The 12,210-nt window shown below is 35.2% G+C and overlaps 1 protein-coding gene across 1 annotated transcript; it reads right to left on the bottom strand.

Annotated features, from left to right (window-relative positions):
- Positions 1 to 6,018: 6,018 nt before the first annotated feature.
- LOC133527208 (cytochrome P450 6B6-like) lies at positions 6,019 to 11,871 on the bottom strand. The gene is made up of 2 exons (XM_061864107.1): positions 10,449 to 11,871; positions 6,019 to 10,172 (listed from the first exon to the last, which is right to left on the bottom strand). Exons 1-2 carry the CDS (start codon positions 11,809 to 11,811, stop codon positions 10,003 to 10,005), a joined length of 1,533 nt encoding a protein of 510 aa, XP_061720091.1. The 5' UTR covers positions 11,812 to 11,871; the 3' UTR covers positions 6,019 to 10,002.
- Between the last annotated feature and the right edge of the window lie 339 nt (positions 11,872 to 12,210).

Consider the following 12,210-nt stretch of genomic DNA (forward strand, 5'->3'; position numbering starts at 1 on the left):
CATATTTTGGAAAAAAACAAGTGTATTTGAAATGATTGGATGAAGCAGCAATGTACATGTGATATAGTTAATATTTCTGGAGAAAAGTGAAGAATAGGAGTTAAAGACTTATAACTTATAAGTTTGCAAAAAAATATATTCATACTCTAAATACTCTACTCATAGTGTTGTGTTCCTGCCGGTGAGTAAGGTTGCCAGAGCTCATTGAGAGTGCGGGGTGTTAGGGTCGGTAACACCTCTGAAGTTGCAGGCGTCCATAGCCTATGGAGACTGCTTACCATCAGGCGGGCCGTATGCTTGTTTGCCACCGACGTAGTATAAAAACATTTATCCGTACCTACCCTAACTATTACATTTCAATTGCAACTAAAGTTCATAAGTGTGGCTGCAGGGTGAGGATGACCGGGTCTTTACCTTGGGGCCTGTAGCAGGCAGCCTGTAGGTATACACACTGATTCGTTTTTATTAGGAGTTTATCTTACATTTGCTACTTGCGTTTAGTGGCAAATGTATGAAGATATAGATATAAATAAATAAATATTACAGGGCATTATTACACAAATTGTCTAAGTCCCACAATAAGCACAATAAGACTTGTGGTTGTAGGAACTTAGACAACCATACATATAATGTAAAAATTTACAAATACTTCAATACATAGAAGACACTCATGACTCAGGAACAAATATTCGTGCTCATCATAAGAATAAATGCCCTTACCAGGATTTGAACCCGGGACCATCGGCTTCATACGCATGGTTACTACTCACCACCACTACTACCAGACAAGTTATCAATACGATGTTACTATTTCTCTTCAAGTATTATGTTGATCTTATTTCTTTTGAACTCAGCGAAATCCCTAAGAGCAAAATTATAAAGTTAATGACTATCGACAGAGCTATCATGAAATCGAATATGCTGATGACCAAATAAAAATACTGACTCATTATATTTATATTCGATTAATATCAAGAGAATTACATGTTTACTCATACCCACTTATCTTGATCAATTACTATGTGTCTATAATAAGTACCTACTCAGGAACAATAAATTATCAACCAGACAGATAGGAAAAATTATTTCTGAAAAATAATTGTTTTTATCGCAACGATATGCAAGAAATTTTATCAATTATGTGACTCAAATTACCAGTAATTAATCATGAGTGTCTGATAAGGTGACATTCCAATATCAACTGCAGCTGCATTTCTAGTGCGACATTACTGCAGTAACGTAAGAAGAATCGACAAGATTTTATTTGGTATGAGTACAAGACAGAACTACTACAAGCGTTGATTACAATCGCTTTTACTTTAAACTCAATAGTCATTAATTTTCAAAGAAAAGTTATTATTGTACCTAATGTATTTAGTGATATATTTTTTTGCTCGCCATAAAAAAAGCTGCACGATTATTTTAATTGCGTAGGCAATTATATTAAAAATGTTTTTTTGAAAATCAACATAGGTGGGTATAAGCGGTGGTAGCCGAGTGGATATGACGTCCGACTTTCAATCCGGAGGTCGCGGGTTCAAATCCTGGCTCGTACCAATGAGTTCTTCAGAATTTATATACGAAATGTCATTTGATATTTACCACTAGCTTTTTCGTGAAGGAAAACATCGTGAGGAAACCTGCATACATCTGCAAAGAAATTCAAAAGGTGTATGTGAAGTTCCCAATCCGCACTGGGCTTGCGTGGGGACTATAGCCCGAGCCCTCTCGCGCATGAGTGGAGGCCTGTGCCCAGCAGTGGGAATATTTATAGGCTGAATTATTAATATTATTTTTTAATTTTTGACACGCGCTGTTTTTAAATAAATATATTATTTAGGCAGAATTATTATTATATTAACATAGGTACTCATTATAATTATATAGTTTAATGAATAGCCAGCTGATGGACTAGGAGGGACAGCTGATATGGCCGATGGCCAAAGGAAGGGGAAGTGGCGTACATTTAGTTAGAAAGTTTGTTCTCTAGAGGGGGGCAGCTGCCCCTCCCCCCTGCCCCCCTTGGCGACGCCCATGCCGAGAAGAATTATACGTTGTAATTACTCCGTGTAGTACTTAAGAAATCGTATATCGAGGCAACGTTACTCTAGTTTGCTCTACGATACAAACTTGGCCTACTAGCTGAAATGATATTGATATCAAGATTAAAATAAATAAATAATTAAATATTATAGGACATTATTACACAAATTGACTAAGTCCCACAGTAAGCTCAATAAGGTTTGTGTTGCGGGTACTTAGATAACGATATATATAATACATATATATTTATAAATACTTAAATACATAGAAAACATCCATGACTCAGGAACAAATAACCATGTTCATCACACGAATACCCTTGACGAATACGAATGCCCTTACCAGGATTTGAACCCGGGACCATCGGCTTCATAGGTAGGATTACTACCCACTAGGCCAGACAGGTCAAACCACTAAACTAAAAATTTACATCTAAAATATTGGTGGCTCCACTTCTTAAATCCATCCTTAGGTCCTAAGGACCAAATATTTTATTAATGCAACGCCGTATTTTACGAGCTGCACATTCAACTATAGGTACTAAAGTACGATATAAGTACAGTTAATAAATTTATCCGTAGTTTATAATTCATATTATTGATTGTTAACTTTCGCTCTTCATAATCTTACAGTAACAATGATGTGTACCTATTGTGTAATACATATGTTCTTTTACCTAGATAGATATTTAAAATTTGTGGCCACCTCACGAAGCAAGCGTTGCGAATTTCTTACAACTGGATTATTTTTAAGATTTTGTTTTATATTAAATTAGCTAACAAACAATATACTATGATTAATAAATAATTTAAAATATTTAAAAGTATACTATCAAATATTTGCTGTTAAGTTGCTAACCGTACGCCTGTAGGTACGTTGTTATTTGTTGCAATTAATCATATGTAGAAATGTTTGCAATATGCACTTGAGTCGCGCCATCGTGAAGACCTTTAGTAAAGTAAACAGCCTTATCTTGTCATCCTTATCTTTATGTGTCAGTGCACACATTTTTGTTATCATTATCAGTATCGAGGGGTTTAAGTACTTGAAAAGGGTTCTGAGTATATCAAGCATGTTCTGATTTTAAAAATATGACATTGATTTAATATTACTGCTAGCGATAGCTTTCAATTTGAATATGACGGTGGTAAAGAAGTCGCTATCCGAATATAATTTTGGATAACAAGCACCGTAAATGTGCCTAATTTACTCAAAAATTTTATTTAAATTTTAAAATTAATGTATTGGCCACAATACCAAGCCCACCAAGTACCTTCCAAGGTATGTAAATATAAGTATGTTGATTTATGTATGTATGTATGTATGTATGTATGTATGTAACTTTATTGCAGATAAACAGGTTAACATAAAACAGACAAAACAACAAAAAAATATGTACAAAGGCGAACTTATCCCTAAAAGGGATCTCTTCCAGCTAACCTTTTAGAAAATGCGAAAGGATCAAACACTAACAGCTGAAAGACAAATCAATATTTACAGACCAGATTTAAATAGACCAGCGGCTATAGCAAAGTCGAATTTTTATTACTGGTCAGTATGCCTGTCACTTTCGCACTTACGTACTTATTAGAACTTGACAGGCATAGTGATAAAAATGCGACCCCGCTACAGGCTCAGCAGGCTTGGCGTGGTCGCATTTTTATCACCTGTCTCCATATCTGTCACGTTCTAATTATGTAAGTGAGAAAGTGACAGGCATAATGACAGGTGATAAAAATGCGACCATGGTCAGCCAAACTATCATGTCACTACTAACACTTTAATTAGTAGCTCTGTAAGCTATAGACCTCGCGAGTATAACTTAAAACTGAATAAATGTATAGCTCCACCATTTTGAAAAAAACCGAAAACCTGAATCAATAAAAAAAAAAAAAAAATCGTTGACCCTGCCTAAAAAAATTACGGTACTCAGTTGAGAATTGCGACATGTAGAGGAGAACATCCGGAGCTTCGAAAGCATTTTTGCCCGGGCTGAGACGGCGACCTTCGTTAATCTGTTGGTCAATAAAAACTGTTGGAGCTCAATTAACCACTGGGGAATAAAGGCAAATTTTACGGTAACGACGGAAAATTATTTTGTTTACACCTATGTTATTTTACATCGACCCCGATTTAACCTTCGGTGTGCTTTAGGACTGATCAGTGCATCCCTACATTTAATCTAAGGATGTTAACATTAAGTAAAAAACAAAAGTTGTAGAAAAACTTACGTAATTTTAGGGTAAGCACACAACGAAAATATGTACAATATAATACTAATAATTACTACAGCCAAAGAACTCGCAAACATATAATACCTAAGATTCTTAACCAACTTAACCGTTAAATCGACCAATGTAGTAGTAAACAGATATTTAAGAAAAGAATAAAATCAATACTTTTAATATAAATACATAATATATTTTAATAGTTTTATCAGTGTTAGTTTTTGTATTAATCCCGTGGGTAGGCATGCGTAGATATTTCATCACAAAAGAACGGCTTGATACAATTATAAAACGTAATATCATAATAATAAGGTTCATGGTCAATGCCGTCAGGAGATGAAGTAGGTACACATGCTAGCTGTACAGTAATAAAAACCGATCTGGTGGAACAATTTGTGTAGGTATTCGCGCAAATTTTATTTAAACTTAACCTACCTATAAGTAAACTATATGAAGTTTGTTCTGTACTCTGTAGGTACCTAATATAAGGCACAGAGTATTAATTATAATAATAATTGAGAGCGCACTATTCGCCAACAAACTGTCTTCAGTTTGGCGAAGCTTTTGTATGTATAAATAAAGTCATAAGTATGAAAAAAAAAAACAAGAAATATATGTTTTGAACAGCCAATTTTTTACAATAACATGGGAAAGGATAGCCAATTAGAGTGTCCTTGAGAAAACGAAAACACAACTTAATGCGCAGTTCGTTGCAAGCAATTCGACATAAGGTCATATGGGATAGGAGCAAAATAATTTATTTTGCTCCTGGCAAGACACACAGTGTCAGGATTTCCTACAAGTTTTTATCTTGCCCCAGTGTTACCTTACCTCATCTTACCTGACTTATATATAATCTTAAATCATAACACACATGCACTTTACAAACACACTACCTCTATAATATACTCATACGTATAATATCTTCTTAATTTGATAACAACGACTGTCTCAGCAGTGTCAAACTGTGTGTTCTGCCTTTTCGCCGAAGTTTTACTGTCCGAATTTCACTTGACACAAATTGAAAAGAAACCAATCTTTTGCAGATGATTTACTTTGGCAAACAATATTCAGCAAATTTTCATTACGATTTACTTGGTAGAATTATTGTTACGTAGATTATTATCATGACATATAACATTTGGAATACATTTCACTCGCCCAATAATTCAATTGGCCAACTATTTATTAATACAATAACCAGGACTGACTTGTTTTACATCGTACTATGTTAAATTATAAAAATATACCTATTACATTTTGTATTAGACTTACGTAGTATCTGCTTCCTAAAACGTTGCTTTTAAAAAGTGTAATTTTGATGCTGTTAGCCAAACACAGTTGCTAACAGATAGGTTGGGAAATCATACTAACTATTGTGTTGAGTTGCTAATTGATTATTCGGCAAAACGGCAAAAAATTATGCGCATACGTGGTTGCGAAATGACATTCGGTAATATAATTTTCGGCACTGATTTAAAGAACCTGCTTGACATATTACAATACAATATAAATACTCAAAATTACTAAGTTTTTTGTTCTTCATATCCTGCTACCCTTAGGTTGTCTGGAATAGATCGCTTACAGCGATAAGACCGCCTGTTGCTACCTTTATTTATACTATTGTACCTAACTCTGGTTTGAATTGGTTTTGTATGTGGTGCAATAAAGAATATTTACTTACTTACTCTTTATTACACACCTCAATACAGAAACAATACAAATAATACAGCACATTACGAATAGGTAAGATAAAAAGTGAAGTTTAATGTCTCTTGAAAGAATTAGGAAATTGGGCGCGCCTTATGTCCATAGTTGAATAGCTTGAAAAGTAAATAATTATTTTAAAATTAGGAGAGGATGAACACCATACTTTATTCAGTCGTCCTAACTAGCTCCTTAAAATTAGTTCCTAGTTAGCGCAGTCCGACTAGTTAGTAGAGTAATCTGTATCATGCGCTTTAGCTTGCATTCCGTAGACAAAATTTTCAAGTAGTAGGAGGAGGGTATTATGTATTAATTAAATAGGAGTTTCAGTTTTCAAAACTTGTTTTCTTAATTTGAAAAAAAAATAGCAATTGATACCATTGTAATATTTACACAATAAATATTTTATTTATTGCCTACCAAAGATAAAAAGGAAGAGTTGGCCTATTTTAGAAAGGCTTAAGGTAAGGGTGGGGTAAGACGAACATAGTTTATTTTACTCGGGGCAAGACAAACAGTATGAGGATTCCATACAAGTGTTTGTCTTGCCCCGGTGATAGTCTTACCTCTCCTTACCTTACCTCAATGTCAAAAACAATATCTTTTTAACTCCTTCCTAATTATATTCAGTCACATTCAGTGCCAAACAATAAAATAAATTTAATTTACCTAAATAACTCATAACACATAAAAAAATGTTATAGTTAATCTTTATTTATTGATATACTCGTACCTATCTCTAAAACGTAAATTTACATAACATAACTTATAGGAGAAATTAAATGATAACATTCTCTTAATAGAAGATAATAAAAATAGTTTTGAGTAAATAAAAGAAAGTTTAAACCTAAGGGGCATGAACACTGCATCCGATTAGCACGTCGTTCCGACGAGGGAGCGGGATGTCGCTATAATACGCGCATAGCGTTGTCTCGCTCAAACTTTGGAGCTCGTGCGAATCGGACGCAGTGTGTCATGCCCCTAAAATCTCGATACGTGCAAATTGCAAAAAATGTTTATTTATTTATTATTATTATTATTTATTTGTTGTAAAGTCATGTACATAATAAATCAGGATGTTATACCATAAAATACAAGTAAGACCATGACACCCTGTAAGGGCACACAACATTAACTTAAAACTAAACAAAACAAGTCTTCTCATTTAAACATGACAATTAATATTACAAAAAAAAAAAAAAAAAAAAAAACATGTCATTTATTTAATCTTTACTGCACAATACACGAAGGTACAAATGGCGGACTTAATGCCTTAAAGCATTCTCTACCAGTCAACCAATGGGTTTAACCAGAAAGATTAAGTAACTATGTCGATTTTCTTATGAATACGATGAAGATATGATGTGCCATCGGAAAGTTACCAAAATTGCGAAATTTCCACTAGGAAAAGTTTGGGAAACTTAGAAATTTTCAATTTCTAAAATGAGAGTTTCCTTTGCTTACTGTGAAATTTACTTGAAAGACCCTTGGGCAACTTTGTATGGAGCCTGGTCCAAAAACGAACAGAAATGAGAGTAAGGTCATTAGATACATTTATATGTACTTAATGTCGTTATATGGGCACCAAGCGGAATTCCATTGCAGAACTGAGATATTTTTATTTTAGTCAAAATGTCGTCACCCTTATTACCTAGGCAATAGAGTCCTTATAAGTATGTAAATTAATCGCTGCAGGGTAGATGTTCGCGCACCGCTGCGAGCGCGGCAAACCATTCCGCGCGCTCACCCACCGGTGGACTCTATTGCCTAGGTAATAAGGGTGATGATGGTTATAGAAATGCCTATCTAATGACCTAATTATCAACTCTCTTGGTTTTTGGACCATTTTGACGCATAGTCCAGTTTCCAATAACTTTTCCATTTTTTTACAAACTTTCCGCAACTTGCACATCTGCACTTGTGAGACAATAATAAGTTATTAATTATTAATAATAACAATAGTGAACATTAGTAGGTATATCACAGTTAAAAAATACTATTAAGTATAATTGAATGATTCTTATTTTACAGCAAACAAGCCACAAACTATCTTTATACAGTACATATAGTACTACTTTACCGCACTAGTGCGGTAATTAGCACTTTACGCGTCTATGTCGAAAATTTAAGGAGCTATATGTACTGTAAAACGTTGTACGTGTACGATACACTTGGTTATGGGTAATTCGCAACTCATGTCGATTTGGAACACTATTCGGTCGTATTTTAATTTATCGCTATTCGTTGCTAATTTTCTACTTTTCGCACTTGTATCGTAATGTATTATAACGATATTATAATACAATAGTCGTGCTCTTTCTCGTTACAAAACTTATTTGCTACCGTCGCGGTCGTGCCATAAAACCATGCAATGTAAAAAAAACTCGTGCCATAAAAAAACTCTGCAATGTAATTAAATTAACGTAACACATCTTTTTATCATACTGCCGCTTGTTATGAATGACAAGAAAAAAAAATACAGTATATATGGCGCTAATTTACCGCCCTAGTGCAGAAACTAGCATTATAAGTGCGAATGTCAAAAATTTAAAGGGCCATATATGTACTGTAAAACGTTGTACAATACACGTGCGGTTGTGTTTTAATTTAGACGACCAGTTTGGCCTAGTGGATAGTGAACCCTGCCTACGAAGCCGATGGTCCCGGGTTCAAATCCTGGTAAGGACATTTATTCGTGTGATGAGCATGGATCCTGAGATTCCTGAGTCATGGGTGTTTTCTATGTATTTAAGTATTTATAAATATTTATATATTACATATATCGTTGTCTAAGTACCCTCAACACAAGCCTTATTGAGCTTACTGTGGGACTTAGTCAATTTTTGTAATAATGTCCTATAATATTTATTTATTTAAGTTATCGGCACTCGTTGCAAATTTCTTACTTTTCACACTTGTATCGTAATGTACTATTATGAACTCCGGTTGCTATATTTACTAATAAAATATATGTAGCTAAATAACAAAGGGTTGGTTGATACCAAAATGTCTGCAACTGTTAAAGCGTTTACTAATTTTTTATTCTATGCGAAGTTTCTAGGTTATTTTTGCTATTATTATTCATTAGATAACACAGCAAAAAGTTAGATGTATCATGGCATGGAAACACTCATGTATGATTAATTAAAATCATATCATAATTTATCTATACAATTGAAGCTAAGTACAGTTATTTATTTATCATTAGCTAGAATTACCGGCTGTCACGTTGTAACGCGTGTAAGTAATAATACCGTTAAACTGGGGTTATATTGAATCGCAGGGAAATACTTACCGTCGATTTTTTATACACACTGTTAGTATATAAATATATGCGCATTTATTTAATATATATAACAATAACGTTATTTTTTTTATCAATGTAACACAACAAAGTTTTTCTATCAATTTAGCGCAGACGAATATTCGAAAGTAAATAGATGCGCACATATTTATGTAGTAAGTGTAATGATTTAACCAAACCGGGATTGTTTTTTGTATGGAAATCGAACTAACTTGAGGGGAAAGAATAGCTTTTCGATCCTAGCGAAATAGCGATATGTTTATATGAAATTCTATTTCGGGAAAAACGTTTTCAATTAACTAAATCTTAACAAATCACTTTGATTTTGATGTCGATCGCTTCAGCATATTCTAGGTAACGCTTATTTTTTTTTGTTGTGCGAATTTTGAAAAAAGGAAAACGTAGTTTTTCTTTGTGTCAATAACATACTAAAAAATAATGGAGACTGGAAAATATTTAGAAGAGGAAAAACGTTTTCTCTTTTTATATGGACGATCACGTGGTATACTTCCCTCTTAATCCCACACACACAATTCTTAAGCTTGCAATCAAAAACCAACTTCCATTATTCTCAAAAATCGACCATATATGTTTCCCCGCGATTCAAAATAACCCCAGTTTACCTTAGTCTTCACTGACTGCTAATTGTCTGAATTGCTTAAACTTTGATCTTAAAGCATTACATGGTAGAATTTTGCACACCCCAAAGTCCTATTCCGTTTACTTCCTCTCCTTGAACATTAAAGGCAGACCTCCTTTTATAGTTTGCACGACGCCGGACTTAGGCTCCACTTTAGGCCGCCGTACACTTTCTGGTGCCGGTGATACAGTAAACTTTGAGAGGACGGCTGCCAGCCCCGCCAAAGACTGCATCAAGCCCAGCCTCTCACCTGAAAATACGTAAAATTAATCAAAATTTAAGAATAACTTAACTCGAAAATAATTACAGTAAGCTCTACTTGCAGTATCTAGTCCTTGCTGATGGGCAAAATAGTAGGAAGTAAATTTTTATACAGAAATTACTGAGTGGTTACAACCCACAGTGTCACATAACTAGATGCACTTGATGATAGAACTTACTTTCAACAATTTATTAGGCCAGCTATTCGACTGCGGCTGATAGCACGCTGCTGAATGAAGACAATAAATAAATATAAATAACTCACCTATGCATGCGCGAGGACCAACACCAAACGGTAAGTAGATACTCTTCTGCACCAAATTAAACTCTTCTGGACTAAACCTTTCCGGCTGGAACTCTTCAGGATTCTCGAAATACTGAGGGTCCATATGCAGAGCCTGTAAAGGCACTACAATTCGAACTCCTTCGTCTATGGTTACATCAGTGTCCGGGATAGTATATTTACGGGAACACTCCCTCATTAGGAATCCAAGCGATGGAAACATCCTCATGCCTTCCTTAAATGTCCAATCTAGATAAGTCATTTCTTTCACAGCATCGTAACTGAGCTTATTATTGTGTTGACCAAGAACCCTGTCAATTTCTTCTTGTACTTTTTTCTGTACATTAGGGTTATAAGCCAATTGGTGTAAAGTAAAACTTGTGGCCGAAGACGACGTCTCAAACCCAGCAGCGAAGAATATAAACACTTGAGCAGCCATCAGATCTTCGTTCATTTCTAGACTAGCAACCTCTGGAGTTCCGTCAGGTTTCATATGTTCTATGGATTCTCCTGTCATTAATCCTTTATTCTTGCTTTCTATCAGAAGATCAATAAAGTCATGCCTACTAGACGGTTGATATTTTCTTTCCCTTAAAATTGCACCTACCAGTTCTTTTATGCCCTTCTCTATCTGACCCATTGGTTTTAAATGACAGAACAGTCTGGGCATAAACTGTTTCAAGATCGAAGACATAAAACGCATGTTATCAATTTTGAAGATGCTAGCGCCTAATTTTCGAAAAGCTGATTCCTCTTCGTTCAGCGAGCCGGCATCGATGCCAAAGCCACAGGCGCCGATGAAGTCGGTAGTGTAGCGGGCCATGAGGTCACGGGCGTCGATGGTACGGGAGCCAGCTGCGGCAGCGAGCGCGCGCTCCTGCAGCCTCTCTGCACGCTCCACGATCAGCGGGAACATTGCCTTCAGCTTGCCGCTCGTGAATGCCGGCGTCATACGCTGCCTTAACAACCGCCACAGGTCTCCATCCGCAAAAAACAAGTTCTTCATAATTGGCTCCATATATTTCCTGTTAGCGATAAGACCGCGCGGATAAAAGTGATAAAAATCGCTAACCAACAAATGCTTCACAATCTCCGGATCCCTTATTACGAGCTCTGGCCTAGTGGATCTAAAAAAGCCGACGATTCTTTCGTTAGGATATTTCCAATACATTTCGACAGCCTTTTCGGAAACGCTTTTCCGCATAAGATAGTTGTCGGCATTATTGCCGAAAATTAACACTGGTTTGTCGTGTTTGACACCTCGTTTTTCCCAGTAGTCAAATGTTCTGACATTGTAAAGGTATAGCGCGACGAGCACTATTAAAACTACAGCGATCGTGATCATTGCGTGGACCGAGCGAGTGCGCAATTCGAGTAAGACTGATGCGAGGCAGGATGTTGTGGTACTTATTATAATAACCGGTTTTATAAGTCGGCTAGACGTTGTTGCCGCTATTATCGCTGCGAATTATAGATAATTGTGTTAAATAAACACATATGCTTAAACACATTGCGTCATCGCACAGTTTTTCGTAAAATTTTGACAGTTTTATTACATATATACCTTATTTATAAATTGTATTTGTAAAAGTATCCTTAAATATAACATAATTTTTATGAAGAAAATATACTAGTCAAATGAGTTAGTAGGTCGTCCTTATGATAATTTATCTTATACGTTTTTAACTTACATGTTAACTTTCTTTAAAACCACATCATTAAATCTTATCTTAGAACCAGGGAT

The sequence above is a fragment of the Cydia pomonella genome, chromosome 17 (genome assembly GCF_033807575.1).
Source record: "Cydia pomonella isolate Wapato2018A chromosome 17, ilCydPomo1, whole genome shotgun sequence".
Lineage (NCBI taxonomy): Eukaryota > Metazoa > Arthropoda > Insecta > Lepidoptera > Tortricidae > Cydia > Cydia pomonella.